At 58.8% G+C, this 17,780-nt stretch overlaps 1 protein-coding gene across 1 annotated transcript in view; it reads right to left on the minus strand.

Annotated features, from left to right (window-relative positions):
• The window catches only part of PPP1R9B (protein phosphatase 1 regulatory subunit 9B), an 80,541-nt gene extending 65,010 nt beyond the window's left edge, over positions 1 to 15,531 (minus strand). Inside the window, exon 1 of the mRNA XM_032791283.2 lies at positions 13,750 to 15,531. Coding sequence (XP_032647174.1) covers positions 13,750 to 15,114 — 1,365 coding nt within the window. The 5' untranslated portion in view covers positions 15,115 to 15,531. The remainder of the gene's footprint in view (positions 1 to 13,749) is intronic.
• Between the last annotated feature and the right edge of the window lie 2,249 nt (positions 15,532 to 17,780).

Here is a 17,780-nt window from a genome sequence, read left to right on the forward strand (position 1 = left end):
AAACAGATTTCACGGAGGGAGACCGGATTTCACGGTCCATGCCGTGTTTTTCACAGCCGTGCATTTGATAGGGCCCTAGTGATGAGGTTCTGTGGATGCTGACCAGGGCCCTGGTACCTTGCAGGGTCTAGGGCTACAACACTCTGTGCAAAACCCAACCCCCATACTCCATATCTGGTGGCCTCTCTTGGAAGAAATCCAGGGGTCCCTCGCTGCCCTCTCCTCTGCCCGAACAGCTCGGCCAAATGCTCCCTACTTGTCCTTCCTCTACTCTCGGCCCAATTAGTCCCCTATGCCTGGGACCTCCTTCCCAGATACAGTCACAGCCAGGGGCAGCTCTATGTATTTTGTCACCTCAAGCACGGCAGGCAGGCAGCTTTTGGCGGCACGCCTGCAGGAAGTCCGCTGGTAATGCAGATTCGGCAGCACACCTGCGGGAGGTCCGCTGGTAATGCAGATTCGGCAGCAAGCCTGCAGGAGGTCCGCCGGTAATGCAGATTTGGCAGCATGCCTGCGGGAGGTCCGCCGGTAACGCGGATTCGGCAGCACGCCTGCGGGAGGTCTGCTGGTAACGCAGATTCGGCAGCACGCCTGCGGGAGGTCCGCTGGTAATGCAGATTCAGCAGCACACCTGCGGGAGGTCCGCTGGTAACGCGGATTGGGCGGCTTGCCTGAGGGAGGTCCGCTGGTCCCGCGCCTTCGGTACACCTGCCGCTGAATTGCCGCCGAAGCCGCAGGACGGGTGGACCTCCTGCAGGCATGCCGCCGAAGGCAGCCTGACTGCCGCCCTCACAGCGACCAGCTTGGTGCGCTGGTGCCTGGAGCCGCACCTGGTCACATCCATGCCACCCTGTCCCAAAAACCCACTGCAGGGCTGGACTGCCCAGGCACTAGATCACTGGAATTGTTCTGTTTGTTCTGCAGGGTCCTGGGTTCCGAGTCGCGGCAGTGATACAAACAATAAATACTCATCACGATGCCGACCTCTGGGCTCTCCTTCTCCGCTCAGAGTGCTCAGCCCTCTGCAGCAGGGATGCGACTGCGGCGAGCCTAGCGCCCTCGAGGAGCTGAATGTATTCTGCACTGCCAAGCCCAAGCATTTAAAAATCACAAGTCAGGCTCCAGCCCCCAAAAATCATGAGATTAAAAAAAGTCTCCTGTTTTTAAGGCAAATCTGATGCATTTTAGGTTCCTTTTGTCCACCTTCTGCCTTTCAGGCCTTTATGGCTCACATTTTCAAGCTCTCTCAGGAACCACCAAGGTCCCCAGGTATCAAGCAGGGCTAAAAGCCAGAGCTCCTACAGCTTGACCTAAAGTGCTAGCACCCCCTAGATTGGGCTGTAAGAGACTCAGATTCTCTGCAGATCAGGCACTTAGGGAGGGACCAGTAACACACACTGACCCATAGGTTATGCTAATAGATCTACACAACCCATCAATTCACAGCAAACTGGGGCGTGAATCTACCTTGCACTAGCCTACGGTGGACTGACCGACCGTGTAAATCTAGCTGATGCGCATTAATAGCTGGTTAAAGTGCTTTGATTAGTCCCATTTCAAAGAGGACTAGATCAAAGCACATTAACGACTGTTAATGCACGTCAGGAGGGTCCACATGGACAGTTAGACCATGGCAGGTGAGTGTGGGGTAAATTCATTCTCCAGTTTGCTGCAAACTAATTATGTGGCCTGGTCCACACTTGAAATGTAGAGCAAGTTAGCTCAGTGTGAAAAATTCACACCTTGAGGCGGTGTCACTAAGATGAGTTAACCCAAGGTGTAAATGCGGCTAGGTTGATGGAAGAATTGGTCCGAGGCCCTAGCTACCGCTGCTTGGGGAAGTGGGATTACCCACACTGATGCAAACATCTCTTCCATCAATGCAGGAAGCGTCTACACTGCGGAGCTACAGAGACATAGCCGCAGTGCTGCACTCACTGTAGTGTACACATGGCCGTGTAAACAAGCCCTAGAAACTTATTTGTTCATTTTTAAGTGAAAGGGGAGGCTCTCGTGTAATCACATGAGTCCAGGAGCCGGGGAATTACAAGCACGCAGCTCCCTCCCCCATATCACCAGACTCATGATCAAATCACAAGAACTGGTAGCTCCATACGTAAGACCCGGCATGAAGAAGCTGAGATCTGCCCATCTCCTTCAAGAGCTGGAGCAAGGGGCACAAAATTGACTACGGCAGAGGTCTGCCTGGCAAGCTAACAGCCAATGGCAAGGGTGTCTTTGCCAGTCCATGCTGCTCCGCTACAATCACACCTCAAGACCAGTTGTAGCCTGAAGCCGCAAAGCCCTGGAGGCTTCGGGGGTGGGGGTGGGGGAGACACTTCTTTCATGCTAGATGAAGGAAGGGGTCCAGCTTTTCTTGTAGCCCTTGTGCTGGTCAGTTTCCAGGCAGTCACCAAGGAAACCAGCAACAAACGGAGGAGACCATGGGGAGTACATTTTCTCTTTCATTTTTGTGCAGCCGGTGCCAGAGCTGGGGGAGTGTGCAGGATTGGGGGGGTGGGGTGGGGAACAGGCATCGTGCTCAGCCCAGACAGCAGCCTCCCAGAGAAACAGAAGCACAAGGATCAGGTACGGGTGATGCAAGTCATGCAACGATTACTCATGTGCTGATAAACGCAAGGATCATACCCAGCCCGGGATACATTCCACGCATGACCTTTGCAACATGCATACTGCATGCACGGCCCTTTCAACTTGTATAGCCCAGGGATGATCTTTCCAGCTGGCAAATCCCATGCACGATCCTGGCCCCATGTATGTCTTACCCTGCATGCATTTTTGCCAGAGTCGGAGCCCTTGATCTCTGTGCCCGTCAGAAACCTGGCCTTCCCAAGGTCACCCAGCCAGGCTAGAAAACTGCTTTGCTCTGTAAGAAGTTGCTTATTTTATCAAGAGTTTTGAAGATTTTGCGTCAGCGCAGAACTTCGTCCCGCCGCCTGCTGCTGGCCGTGCGTTTGTACAATGGAAAGGCTCGTTACAGTCTATAGACCTCTTTGGAGACCTTCACCCAATCCCCCCAACCGTCCCTTTCTTGCTTTATTCTAAGGAGGCCCCACATGGAACAGATGAGCTGAGCTGGACACACGTGCGCACACACACACAACCAGGGAGAAAAGGGAGGGAAGGAGGATTTATAGGCCAGCAATGCCCTGCCCCCAGACAATAGGCTGGAGGAGAGGTATTGATCCCACCAGCTGTTCAAAGCTGGAAGAAAAAAGCAAAGACTCACTGGAGCTGGGCCTGTATGTTCGTCTAATACAGGAAATCCCAGGTCCCATTAACTCTCATCATGGGGCAGCTTCTGCATGGGGCATCTGCTATCCTTCGGGAGATCAGAGCTGGAAGCTGGAAGCTTCCCCGAAGCTGGAAGCTAACAGCTCCAGTCAAGGTACTGCAGATATCCCTGTTTGGGGGTGAGCTGAACTACCTGGCACCATCAGGGCCGCCCAGAGGGGGGGGGACAAGTGGGGCAATTTGCCCCAGGCCCCGGGCCCCACAGGCCCTGGCCCGGCAGCGGTCTGGGTCTTCGGCCAGCATTTCAGCAGCAGGGGGCCCTTCAGTCGCTCGAGGTCTTCTCAACGGCGGGGGGCCCTTCAGTGCTGCCGAAGACGCAGAGAGACTGAAGGGCCCCCTGCCACCGAAATGCCGCCGAAGACCCGGACCACCGCCGGGTGAGTACAAGCGCTGCAGCTCCCCCACTTTGACCCAAGCCCCCTGAATCCTCTGGGTGCCCCTGGGCACCATGACGCAGCTGGCTCTCTCCCGGTGGGGGTCATACAGACTCACCTCACTGCTCTCCCCAAACACACACACACTCCCATCCCTGCCGGAGCCCTGAGGCCATCCTGTCCCACCCACACAACAGCGAGATCCTAAGCTGACGTGCAACTCGGCCAGGCACCAGGGCCACCCGATGGCACCAGTGGAGGATCTGCCGCCATGTTTCCACTCGTAAGGCCCCAAAGGGCTCCCAACGGGCTATGCCCCCGTGAACTCAGCAGGGCTGCAATGAGGGGGAACAGGGGGTCAGTTCCCCCTCTGCCCTTTGGCTCCGGACTGGAGCTGGGGGGTGGGGAGGGGGCATCACATTGCAGCCCCTTCCCTTGGCCTGGCCACCTCCGTCATGACGAAAGGGCAGCCAGGCCAAGCTTGCAGTCCTGCCGGCCCCGCTGCTAAGGAGGGATAAAGCAACCCTACCATCAGGCGGGACTTCCTCTTCCACTCCCTCTGAAGCAGTGCTGGCCTGGCTGCCTCTGCAGGAGCCCCATAAGCAAGACTCGCAGGCCTGGGGCCTGGCCGGCTAACCACCCCCTCCTTTCAGTTCAGCACGGCTTTAGGCTAAGGGAACGGGTAGCTGCCAGGGTCAGCTCTGCAAAACAAGGGGAGCAGCAGCCCGCCTGTCTGAGGGCGTCTTCTCCTTGCAAGACCCATGCAGACATTCTAATGCTCCCTATGGCAGGGCAAAGGCTGCACCGCCGCCTCTCTGGTGGCCCGAGGAACAGTCCACATTCCCCCCTCGGGGTCCTCCAGGCCCCCCACATTCAGCTGGCTGGGAACGCAAGCGGGGCAGATGGCTCATCAAGAGGCAGCAGGGGCCACCCCAGCCAGGCTCTCAGATAAAGCATCTCCCGCTCACAGAGAGAGGATTACAGCCATAAGGGGCTAGGGGGAGAAGGGATAACACCACTCGGCTAAACCCTCCGGACGAAAGAGTATTAGGGATCAGTGTCGTGGGCTATAGAGCAAAGTCCTTTGATACCCAGTGCATGTAGCGACCAACACAACGGCCTGGCTGGCTGCATTCCACGCAGCTGGAGAGGACGGCCAGAGAGTTAACTCCCCGAGCATTCATCCGCCGAGCGAAAGGACTGCCCGGCAGTTAGGGCACTAGCTCAGGACTTGGGAAACCAGCATTCAGCTCCCTCCTCTGCCACAGGCTTCCTGGGCAACCTTGGGCAAGTCACCTAGACTGTTCTCTAGGCGAGGAGGTGTTGCTGTGTTCAGTGTCCCAACACCCAACTGATTTAGGAGCCCGAGTTTCATTTTCAAATGGGATTCACGCACTTGGGAGCCTAAATCCCCTCAAGTTTCAATGGGTGTTTGGCTCATGGGTGCCTAAATCCCTTCTGAAAATGGGACTTGAGCTCCTAAATCAGTTAGGCGTTGCAACACCGAGATACCTTGAACACTCCGGGTGGGCCTCGGCGTCTCACTTTCTCCTGCATCAAATGGTGAGACCAGCACTGCCCAGCCTCCGGGGGGAGCTCGAGAGGCGCTCAGATGCCCTGGGAAAAGTGGTTATATAGGAGATGGACAGGCTGAGGGGTGATCACGGGCTTACAGAGCTCGTGGCTTGCCTCCGAGGCCACAATGATCCCCCTCTGGAGAGGGAGGCCTGAGGCTTCTCTGTTGGGCCCCTGGTCCTGTTCCACATGGGCCAGCTTGTAAACCAGAGCCCTTTCCCCAACGAGCCAGCTCCCCTGGACGGTTCTGAACCCAATTCCCTACCTGTGGATTATTCCGATCCCTGCTCACTCGCAGCGGTGCCTCGCCCACCCCCTCAGAGCCTGTGCAAATATCCGCCCGGTAAGCCCCGGGCAGGCAGGGCAGAGACATTCCCTCCCACTTTACAGAGAGGGCCAGGGCCTCGCTCCATGTCCCCCAGAGGATCAGGGCCACAGGAGGGACTAGAACCTTGGCTGCGATTTTCAAAGGCGCCGAAGGGATATCAGCATCCAAATCCCACCAAAATTCAATGGCAGCCAGGGGCCCTACGCCCCGAGGCCTTTGTGCAGATCCCAGTCCACTACCCTCTGCAGGCGGAGCAGGCCTCCAGGAGCAATGCAGCCAGCTGCACCAGCTGCAGACACCGAGAAATTATCTCCCCAACCCACCATAGCGCTTCCTAGGCAATGAAGGGCATAAGAACAGAAGAACGGCCAGACCGGGTCAGACCAAAGGTCCATCCAGCCCAGTATCCTGCCTACCGACAGTGACCAATGCCAGGTGCCGCAGAGGGAGTGAACCTAACAGGTAATGATCAAGTGATCTCTCTCCTGCCATCCAGCAGCTGACAAACAGAGGCTAAGGACAGCATTCCTTACCCACCCTGGCTAATTGCCATGAAAGGACTTAACCTGCATGAATTTATCTAGTTCTCTTTTAAACCCTGTTATAGTCCCAGCCTTCACAACCTCCTCAGGCAAGGAGTTCCACAGGTTGACTGTGCGTGACACAAAGGGATGCATTGAGGCCTAGTTGACAAGATGCTGACCCAAGGGCCATGGTTTGAGCACCCTCCAGCACGTTCTGGGATGTTGCCCAAATATCTGACAGCAGCCGCTCGGTCCACGTCCTGTCCGGATGAGTTAATACTGAGCTGGAGGCTGTTGGATGGTAACGACCAGGGACTTCGTTTTCTCTGGGTTAATAACCAGACCAATACATGCTGCCACATGCCCAACAAGATCGGCCAACAAGACATCGTGGGCAGTGGTGCATGCTGCTGCGTTTTGGGCCCTTCCGCAGCCGCTGCAGGGCTGTCATGACCTCAGGCTTGCTGTGAAACTGCAGATCCCTGGAACCAGGGTTATACCAGCTCTGCTGTGCGGAGGCACGAGGTGGGCACGGAGGAAAACGGAGGCGCACCAGCTCGGTGCTCGTCGTCTCCGTCAGTGGCTCCAGATCATGCGGCAGGAGGAGATCAGGAATGAGGACATGCGAAGCCACCTCCATCAGCGCTGGTTCGGTTTGGGCAGCTTTCTGGAGATGGAAGACCAACAAACCCCAAAGCGTGCGCCCCAAGGGACGCCGCTGCGCTGGCGATCACGTGGGTGCCAAAAGCTTCGGTGGTGCGACACAACTGCCCGCGATGGACGTTGCGCCGAGGTGGGGTGGTCTCATTCCGGCACAGAAGGGTTTATTCACCCTATTGGACCCAGTTAGCCCTGTCCCTTCCCCCACTTCCTGCAGGGACAGGGCAGGAGGGATAAGGGCTGGGGCCCCCAGCCCAGCTGGAGGCAGAGCAGGGAAGGAGCCAGACGTCCTTGCAGGGAGCTGAGCCACCCACAGAGCCCACGACCAGCTGCAGTGGGTGAGGACGCTCCTTAGCCAGCTTGGAGGACAGGCCAGCCGCAGCCCCCCGAGCCTGAGAGATCCAGAGAGGGAGCGCAGAGGGAGCCATTCAGAGCGGAGACGGGGAACCAGGCCCCAGTGGCCACGGAGCAACCCAAATGGATGCTGGCAGGAAGCAGCCCAGGGAGATGAGACATTAGGCCTGTTGTGTTGCCGGGAGGCGAGGCTGCAACTTCCCGTTTCCTTGACAACCCAGCAACAGGCTCACCCCTTGCCTGAACCCCTGACCCCCCAACTTCTCACTGGCCCAGCTCTCATCCAGGAGGTCTGAGCTACCCCATGCCCAGCAGCTAGGCTGCGACCCAGGACGACTGATCCCCCCACTTGGCACCAGCACCAATTCCCCAACGCCGTCAAAGGGGGCCCCTGCAGGAGACCCCAGGAACATTACAGACATAACTAGCATCTGCAATCACCTTGCCAGAGATCGACAGGGGCAAGGAAGCTGCATCCCTTTGGGATTTGCCAAGATGATGGCAGGCTGAGCGACTGTTATGACTGGTGGGGGTGCATCTGAGCATAACAGAGACCCAGGTTTTAACCCTGCCTCCCTGGTGAGTTTGAGCAAATGAGTTGAGCACCTCCCTGCCTCAGTTTCCCCATCAATAAGGTGGATGTCTGCCTCCTCTGTTAGGGGCTTGAAGATGCGTGGATGGAAAAGGCTGTTATTTATGACGATGCTCCTGGCCTTTCAATTGCACAGATTCACGATTCCGAACCCTACAGCGGAGCAGCCTCTGCCCCCCAACCCTGTTCCCTTCCCAGGCAGAAACTGGACCCAAGCCCAGCCCTCCCAGCTGTCTGCGCTCTAGCCAAAAGCCCCACCCCCTGTCAACTGCACCCCCACATGTTTGTTGAGCAGCCCTCCCTGCTCAGCAGCCCCTCTCCACGTCTGAGCACACGCTGCCTTCTGCTGTGGGGCGGGGGCCAGGACTTGGGCCTGGCACACTTGTTCCCTCGCGGCAGGAGGCTCTGTGCAGAGTACCAAAGGGCACTGCCAATTCTCTCCTTGCAGACAGCTTCTGTGCACACGGAGCAGATCATCACATCGCCTCAGCTCCTGCTGCTCCCTTCACGATAGGTATTCTAGGTATTTGGGTTGTCTGGGGAGGAAGCTGTTTGGAATGAAGCTCCCTGGGGCACTGCGTGTGGCAGAGAGAAAAACACGCCATGCCAGCTGATCGGAACATTCCACCATCTCGGAACATGCCCGACAAGCCCTCACCTTCTCCCCACTCGGCCCAAACAAGCTCAAACAGCCCATCCATGTAACAAATGCAAGGGCTCGTCTCACATCCAGTCCTCTTGGGCGGGGGGGCGGGGGGCACAGTAGAGGAAGAGGCCAAACAGGACAGCCCCCGCCCTCTGCTCTGTGGCCCACATGCTACTGGTCAGTGAATACTGCAGGTGCCCCGCTGTGCCGCTCCACAGATATAAGAGTGGCACAGCAGCAGCTAGGGACCAGCTAGCGCCTCTCCTGCCGCTAGCTCTGGAGGTGTCCAGTTCAAACCTCCATGTTGGCCAAGATGGCTTCCACTGCCTGCCCTGTTCAACGCTGCTATCTTGGGGCAGATGACAGCAGAGGTTGGGGTGTGTGGAACCCATGCTCCAGGGGGGAGGGCCTCCTTCCCCGGGCTTGTTTTACAACGGGGCCATGCTCAGAAAGCGGACAAGCTCCTCCCTCGGCAACATGCGGACTCTGTCGGCGTGATTCTGCGGCATGATCGGAGCAGCAGCCGGATTCTCTCTGCCCTCTTGCCCCCAAGGCAGGGGATCCTGTTAGCAGGACAGCTCTAAGGAGGGGAGCACACCCAGCCAGGGGGCTCAGTCCTTGAGTGGGGGACTGCAGGGCTGCCGGCTGGCAGAGCTTCTTCGCCATGAGCGAAGGTGCGATCGTAGCCCGGGCAGGCACCAGCTTTACCATGTAGCTCACTATCGTGGGTAACAGTAGCAGCAAAAGCCAGCTGCCCCAGGGCCAGCCGGCTGGGGGGTTTGGTACGTCCTCACTGTGCCATGGGCAAAGACCAGAGGGCAGGTGGGATTAGCACTCGTCTCTGCCACTAACTTGGGCCAGACATTTCCTCTGTCTGTGCCTCTGTTTCTCCTCCCGCCCATCCTTGGGCTGGCCTGGTTAGATTGCCAAGCTCCTTGAGGCAGGAACGGTATGTACAGAGCCTAGCACAACAGGGCCTCTAGAAGTACCATAATACACAGAATAGCAGCTCCACTGGGTTGTATGTTTCCAGCCGGGTCCTGATCTTCTCCCTCATTGGTTTGAAGGGGAGTTATGGTGCTGGTCTCAGTGATCAGAGGCTAGGGTGCTGTGTCCACATATGACGCCCCTGGTGTGATGACATAAAGAAGCAGTCGGCGGGGAGGGACTACCAGGTATGAGAAGTCTGGGAATGACAGGAGGGAGATGCATCCCCTCACTCCCATTCCCCATGGGGGGCTTGCCCATACATTAGGGGGTCCCAGCCACCTGGGGGGCCTGGCAGGGGAGAGCATTTTAGAGGCGTGTGGCTATGGCAGAAAGTCCAGCCTAGCCCAGCTCCCAGCGTGAGAGAGAATCGCAAGGAATCTAGGCCCAGAATTTGTCCTCCCTCCAGATTGGCTGAAGGACGCCCTCCCGATTCAAAATGCACCACTCCCCCTACACCAACCAGAAAACAAACACACCAGCTAACTGTTTAGGCAGGCCCTACAATAATACATGCCCGGCGCGCCTAACCTCCGTCTGCTGCCTGTGCGTTTCAATTTTAACAGGCTTTAAAATACAGCACTTGGCCCCCTGCAATCAGAGTCCTCAGGCCTCATTTCCAAGGGTTTTGCAGCACCACAACCAGGGACTGATTTTCCAAAGGGCCCAATGCTCGTTGAGGCACCTAAAGGGCCAGGTTTTCCCCAGGAGCTCTAGCTGTGACACCAGTGGCTAGATGGTCACAGGATCCCAGCACCCTCCATGGCGCACTCCTCTGAACCCCCCGGTTGCTTCGGCGTCTGGGGAGGAGCGGGCCTCTGCGAACAGTTCCTCAAACCCAGCCTGCCAGTGACCCGGCCCCAGCACGCCCCAGGTGCAGAGAGAAGTGATCCAACTGACTCAGCAACAGAATCGGGGACGCAGCTCTATAAATAACCAAACTCAGAGACAAAGCAATTGTCAAGGAGAATACAAGTGCGAGCAAGTCGCGAATGCCCAGAAATACGGCCCGGCCCCCGGTGAGCTCATCATCCCCCCTGGGCATCGCCACTCCACTTCATGGCATCACAAGCCCCCAGCCATGCCCCAGCACAGGGATCATTAGCAATGTGGCAGGAAGGTGGTGTGCCGCAGCTTCCGTGGTTTGGCTGGCCCCCGGTGGCACTGATGTCCGCCTTGCCAGCCCCGGTGACAGCTCTGAATGGCTTGTGGCCCGGCTACCGCCTCTCAGACAGCAAGAGCGAAGGGGCTGCACTGAGTCCAACACCCGTTTGCTCCTCTGCCCTGGGTCAGCTGGCACAGGCAGCTCCCGGGTCCATCTACAATCAGGAGCCAGTCTGAGCCCTGCCAGCTCCACCATGGCCCCACGTGGGGATGTGGGGCATGGTAACTTCCCTGCCAGCTGACAGCAGTGGCCCCCTGCGTCCCTTTGCTAGGCCACCCAGGCATCTCCCTCCATCTATGTGTCCCCCTCCCAGGCACGATGTATGTGTCTGTCCCAGATCGCCGGCACAGTCGCCCCTCCCCTCCCTCCTCTCCCCATCCCTGGCTCTCCCGTGCTGTCCAGCTCGGGGTGAATCTACAGGAGGGCGGTTCCGCTTGCTCAGAGGCTGTGATGATAAAGCAGGCACATCTCGCGGGGGTGAGACTTCCTCCTTCTCACTTCTGCTGCACCCGGGCGGGGGGTAGCGGGGCGGTGCGCATGACAGGCCAGAGATCAGCAGAGTACTGATGCCAGGCACCCTGCCACTCTTTCCCCGCCCCCACACCCCTTCACAGTACAGCTCTGCCTTGGAGCTCCTTCTCCTCTGGGGACCCCCCAGCCCCCTGAAGGCCACCCCACAGGGGAAGAGGAGTACGTACTGCACCACTGCCTGTTAGCTCAGGGACATGACCAGAGGCTAGCCCTTCCTCCCAAGAGAGCCCATGCTGAGACCCGCCAAACAACGGATGAGAGGCAGCTGTAGGCCAGTGGAGCAATAGGCAGTCCTGTCCAGAGGACAGAGCACTGGACTGGGGCCCAGGAGACCTTGCTTTGCCACAGACTTACTGGGTGACCCTTGGGCAAGTCTGTTTCCCTTTGGCTGGTCTGTTTAGATGGTGAGCTCATGAGGGCAAGGACTCCGACTCTGTATGCCCAGCGCCTGGCGCAACGGGGCCCTGATCTCAGTCAGAGCCTTCATTCACGATGCTCAGGCAGCTCGGCATGGGGAGAGGGGGTTTTCCAAAGATCGCTGTCCCCGTAAGGCCAGCAATGGGAGAAGAGCCCAGTCAACCCCTGGGACACTCATCACATGGAGAAGAGGGGTGCAATCCAGAATCACCTCCCACAAGGCCAACACAACCCACCACTGCTCAGCCCAGCAGCCATATGCTCCCCACCTCCTACCCCGACAGGCCACTAAGGAAACCCGGCAGGGCTCATCTGCATCCAGTTCTTCTCCCGGCCACGGCACAAAACACGAGCAAAGTCTTAATGTGCTTCCTAGTTTATTCCTCTAACTAGGCAAATCTCCCACTCTCCTGCTATGGCCACACACCCCCAGGATGACAGCAATGAGTCCTGCTCTGGCACCTGTCACCCAAACGTTAACAAGCCCAGCCTCTAACCCTGCAGGGTGCCCGATCAGCCAGACGGCCCCATGCTCTGCAAGTAGGGAAACTGAGGCACAGAGACAGGAGTGACTCGCCCAAGATCGCCCAGTGAATCAATGGCAGAGCTGCACATGGAACCGGACTCTCCTGACACCCAACCCTCTGCTTTAGTGAAAGGTCCCTCTGCCCCGCAGCTTTACCTCCCCCGCCAGGCGCACCAACCCATGGGGCTGCGTATGGATAACAGCACTGCCTGGCTCCTGCCAGCAAGTCTCTCGTGGCCCGATTCCCAGATCCTCAGAGTCAGACCCAGCCTGGAATGGCTCGCGTGCCAGCCGTGCACTGATCCCCAGCTCTCTCCAGGAGCAAGGGGTTGGGTGGGGGAGCAGGCACACCCCAGGCCAACGATCTGCAGAGAAAGTCACCTCCCCACCACTTCATCAGCTGCGCAACCATAGTTGGGGGCGTGGGAGTGGCTGCTGTGATAATGCACCTATTCCTGGGGGATCCACCATCCCCTGGATCTAGGGTGGGTGCAGAGGGTCGGTTACGCACCAGTGGCGAGGGCACTGGACCAGGGTGCCGGCCGATATGCACACACATCCATCCACGCCAAGCGAGCCCTTCTGGCTCCCATTCCCAAATCACAGACACTGGGCCAAATACTACCTTTGCTGTAACTCCAGAGAGGAATCCGGGGTGATTGTAGCCCCTTCTCGCAGGCCCTCAAAAGAGCAGAGGAGCAGCGTGGGGGGGGGAACCCAGATGCCAATGGAAAGACCTCCCCTGAGGTAGGATCAGACAGCTGATATCCTCCCTTCACCCTCCTTGCCAGCTTCATGATCTCATCCTTATCCTGAGGCTGTCCATCCCTGAGAGAAGCCAGGCTCCTGGGATACACAACACACTCAGAGGGCCCCGTACCCAGAGATATCCAGGATGTTCTCCTGCCCCACACCGCTGAGACCACTTCTCGAGCTAGCAACCTGCCTGCCCCATGCCACAGACCTGCCCACAATACCAGGGGGGCAGCCTCATCCGGCCTGCAGAGAATCCAGCAGCCTCGGCAGCTGCCCAGGCCTGGCTTGGCTTTGGGCTCTGGGCAGGCAGGTGGTGTCTGAAACCAGTCTGCGCCCGGCCAGCGGAAGAGGAAGGCGGGTTCTGCTTGCTCCACCAAATGGGGACGGCTTAATGGGCTAGAGCCCTGCACCCCCTGGAATCACTAGGTCAATTCACAGCAGGGCTGGCTCAGACCTCCACCGGGGTGCGAGGGGTTGGGGGGAGGGGGGACGACCTACACCCTGCCCAGCCCTTGATAGCCCCTTGGCACTTCTCACCACAGCGAGGGGTTGGATCTGCTGTACCTGACCAATATTTTCGCTCACCCCCAGCCTCGCACTAGTGTGTATTGGGTGGATGCTGTCCAGCCACCCCAGCAGTGGCTGCATTTCACAGGTGCCGGCGCACTTTGGCACAGATAGCATGGCACCCGGAGAGTCCAATATAAATGGCATCCCACCCCAGCTGGACCAATGCTACCTGGGGGCGATGGCATCACAATCTGGAAAAATCCCCAGGCAGGGAGCTACCAGGTTGGCAGGGGAGGGAGGCGGTGCATGGGAATTGCTGGGTTCTGATCCCAGCTCTGACACTTCCTTGCCATGTGCCCCAGGGTGGGAATGACACCCCCGCCTAGAATTGTTCGCACCTCCCCGCGGGCGCTGAGGCAGCTCCATTGGCTGGCGCGTCCGGCCCGTTATCTCCACCCTGGCGAGGCGCGGGGACGCCCGGTGGCCTACCTGGATGGGAGCCGTGCTGAACTGGATCTTGCGGTTGGGAGCCAGCTCCTCCTCCTCCGACAGCCCAGGGATCTCCACGCAGCTTGACTCGGGCTCGTACAGCCCGTCGGCCTCCTCGTCCTCGTCCAGCCCGCTCCCCCCTGAGTCCTCCCCCAGCCCGCTGTACGCACTGATGTCCACCAGGTCGGCCTCTGAGAAGTCCTCCTTCTTGGACTCATCGCCCAGGTCGGCCTCCTCCTGCCCCTCGGCCTTGCCCTCCTCCGTGGGGTAGGCATCCACTTCCGGGGCCTGCCCGCTTTTCTCCGCAGCCAGGCCGCCGTTCTCCAAGGCCGCATGCACCGTCACCTCGGCCTGGATCACCTCGGCCCTCTCAGGCCCAGACGCGAAGGTCTTGCTCTTGTCCTGCTCGGCCGCCGTCTCCTCTGCCTGTTCGGCGGCCTCGAACTCCTGCTCCGAATCCCCGCTCTCCTCCACCTCCACCGGCTTGATCTTCCGCACCTCCTGGACGCTCTGGGTCCGTGGGCCCATGGCATCCTTCTCGCCCGGCCTGGGTGCAACCGGTTTGGGTTGGGCCTTGTCGCCCTCAAGTTGCCTGGCTCTCAGTTGGAGAGCCGGCCCGTCGCCCCCCCTGGCTTCCGCCTTGCCCCCTTCTGGGCCTTGGAGGAAGACCCGGGACCTCTTGCTGACAATCTTGGAGTTGAGGGGCCCGACTTTGCTGGGGGTTTTGTGCAGGTTGTTCCTCAGGTCGGCCTTCTCGAAGACGGCGCTGAGCTGGCTGACAGTGGGGGACACGGCCTCTGTGTCCAGCTTGTCCAGGGACTCCGTGCTACCGTTGAACCTCACCACCACGTCCAGCTTCCTGTCCTGGAAGCCGGCCCTCTCCTTCCTCAGCAGGAGCTTGTTGGTGGTCTCCTTCTCCTGAAGGCTCCGCTCGAAGATCTTCCGGGTCTCCTGGAGCTTGGAGACCGGCTTGTCAGGCTTGGAGTCGAAGCGGCTCACCCTCTCCGACACGCTGGTCCCCAGCTTCAGCAGCGCGCTGTGGTCCACGTTCTCGTTCAGGCTGCTGGCCCTGGGCAAGGAAAGCCGGACGGGCTTCTCCTTCACCTTGGCCAGGTCACAGGTTCCCTCGCCCGGCGGGGCGGTCCCCATCTGCAGGAACATGTTCTTGATCCGGTGCACGTTGGAGCCATACTTCTTGTTTCTGGCGTTCTTGGCTTCTTCGCTCTCGGCGGCCCCAAGGGCATCCTTTGTGGCTCGGAGGGCCTGGATCCCCGCTTCGTAGGCGTTCCTGTGGGGAGAGGCGCTTCTCAGGCTACCGCTGCTGCTGTTGCCAGGGCTGGCGGTGTGGGGCTCCGTCTTCATCATGGTTCAGTGAGGAGCCTTCTCCGGTCGCCCACACCTCATAGCCTCGCTGGGCCTTGTCTGGCTGGCTCCTCTTCCCCACAATGGCTCTCCCTGCCAGCCGGCTCACATCCCCAGTGGAGCCCCCCTAGTGTAGGAAGGGGCTACGCCGTACAGCTGGCATTGTGCAGGCGAAATGGGAGCAGGATGGCGAGGAGGCAGGGCTGGCCGGTCCACAGCTTGGCAGGCAGAGCAGGGGTGCTGGATCTCCTAAGGGATCGGCTCAGGCCATTGCCAGCAGGGGGATCAGATTCCCTCCCCCGCCCCTCGCCCCTTCTCCTCCTCCTCTTCTTCCTCCCTCTCTCTTTCTGCGCCTGAATGGCTGGTGATGGAGACCGAAGGCTCCAGCTCTTCTGCAATCAGCACAGCCTACTGCCCCGGCCTAGGCTCCCTCTGGGTCTTAGAGGGATCACACAAGCTGTTCTCTTCTTCCCTGCCTAAAGGAAGCAACAGGGCCATGCGTCCCCTGCAAAACCCCTAAGCCACTGAGCTAATCAACCCAGTAGGAGGGGGCTGGGACAATGAAAGCCCCCCAGATCTGCCATCGACTTATTAAAAACAGCGACAAACTCCGTAACTCGACTCAGCCCCCTCTGGTGCTGCCTGTCACAGGGGGACAGATCCGCTCGTCCCACTCCAAGCCAGTTACCACGTCCCCCTTTGGCTGCTCCCGACCCCGTCCCGCCCTCCATGGCACGAAGGCTCATTCGCTCTCAGCCTAGCTCCGGGCCTGCCCATTTACAGCAGATGTGCTGTCCCGCAGGCCTGTCCTTGCTCTAAGCGGGGGCGTCCCCTTTTCCCCGGTGATCTAGGGGACCCCCGCTTGGAGGGAGGCTGGGGGCAGCGCTTCAAGGGGTCGGAAAAAGGGGTGTGTGGGCAGGGGTGGGACTATCATAATAGGGGAATAGCAGCTTTGGTGGGGGAGGGCTTCAGGTGCACTCCTCAACTCCCTGGCTTGATTGTTCTTGATTTGCCAAGTCCGTTTCCAACGCCCACCCCACAAACACTGGCCAAGGGCACCTTTTAGGTTCTGCTGCGGTTGTTCCTTGCAGCCTTTGCAAGGCAGGCCGGCTGAAGCCCCAGCTGGGATCTGGTTTTCAGAGGGGCAATTGCATTAGGCGCATTCATCTCCTTTGAAAATCAGGTTGTGGGGCACCTGGCCAGAAGAGACCTGTTTTGCTGAGGCGCTGATGGCAGAAGCTGTGGCTTAGCTCCCTGGCGAAATCAGCCCCCTAAATACCGTGCTAGCCGCCTAGCGTTAACCAGGTGAGTTAGAAGACGCTGGCCTGTGGTTTCAATGCTTTGGCTCAGTCACCGTACGCTGCCGTGGTGCCTAGCGTCTCCCCCCTTAGAAATACTCTGACCCTGACATGGCCACTCAGTGCCATCGGACTGTGTCCATTCAGCATGCACTCTGATTGGCATTGTGGGATTTCCAGCCATGATCCCACTGGGGGCAGAAAACAGGGAGTTCCCAGCATTACCTCGCAGTGGAGAGCTTTGAGGGGCCAAATTCATCCCTGGGGAAACTCCACTTGACCCCCTAGGGGCGTAGCTTCGCCTCTCCCTTACCCCCATGTCAATCTGGAGTAACCCTTCTGTTTATTACTTGCATTAGAGTCGTGTCTAGAGGCTCCAGTCAAGCTCAGACCCCATCCCACTAGGTGCTGCACCGACACACCGCAAGAGGCAGACTCCAAAGAGCTCACAAGCTAAAGAGACAGGCAAAGGGTGGGAGGGGAAACTGAGTCACGGAGCAGCTGAGGGACTTGCCCATGGTCAGAGGCACACTCAGGAAGAAAACCCAGACCCATCCAGCCCTACACACTGCCTCTCTATGTTCTAACCAAGTCACAGAGGAATCAGGCCCCACAGGGTTTGCTTTCAGCTCCCCTGCATCCCACAGCACGGTCCTGTGAGATCCTCAGGAGGCAGAATCTGTCCCACAGATACATGAGGGTCAGGGTGTGGGGAGGAACGAAAGGCTGCAGGGCTCAGCTGCAGTGGGTCACAGCTAGTCCTCCTCTTCGCCATGGCATGCCAGGCAAGCAGCGCCCATGTGTCCTTCAAAGCACAGGGCTGGGAGCCAGTTGTGTGCCCAGATGGATGCATCTGGTCACCTCCCTGTGTCTCAGCTGCCCCAGCTGTAAAACGGGGCTGGCAATCGGCCCCCGTCGGCGCACAAGACTGGCTCCCCGCAAAGCCCTTGGGGGTGCTCATTGGGAACCGCAGTGCGCTGTCACTATCGACCAGTCGCTCCAGCAACACGGGGCAGCGCTCCCTCCAGGCTCTAGTCTCCAGCCAAGACTTCCAGCAGCGAGGCGTCAAACTGGGGCACCTCGATTCTGGGAGGATCGAGGTGAGACGCCTTAGAGGGGCTGGATTTTCAGAAGGCACCTACCCCTTTAAGGGGTCTTGACCTGAGCCCCCCAAATCACTGGTCCCCTTGGATAATCTTAGCCCCGAGATAGGCAGGAGTGGGTTCCACCAGCCACGCCACGTCTGGCCTGGCTCCTCTCCCTTTCCCAAGGCCCCCAGCGCGGGAACCAGGCGGCACCAGGACCCTGAAGATGCCAGATGACAAAAGCTCCCCCTCCGCTACGTTGCTTCCTGCATCTTCTGCCTTTTTG

This window comes from Chelonoidis abingdonii, chromosome 21 (assembly GCF_003597395.2).
Source record: "Chelonoidis abingdonii isolate Lonesome George chromosome 21, CheloAbing_2.0, whole genome shotgun sequence".
NCBI lineage: Eukaryota > Metazoa > Chordata > Testudines > Testudinidae > Chelonoidis > Chelonoidis abingdonii.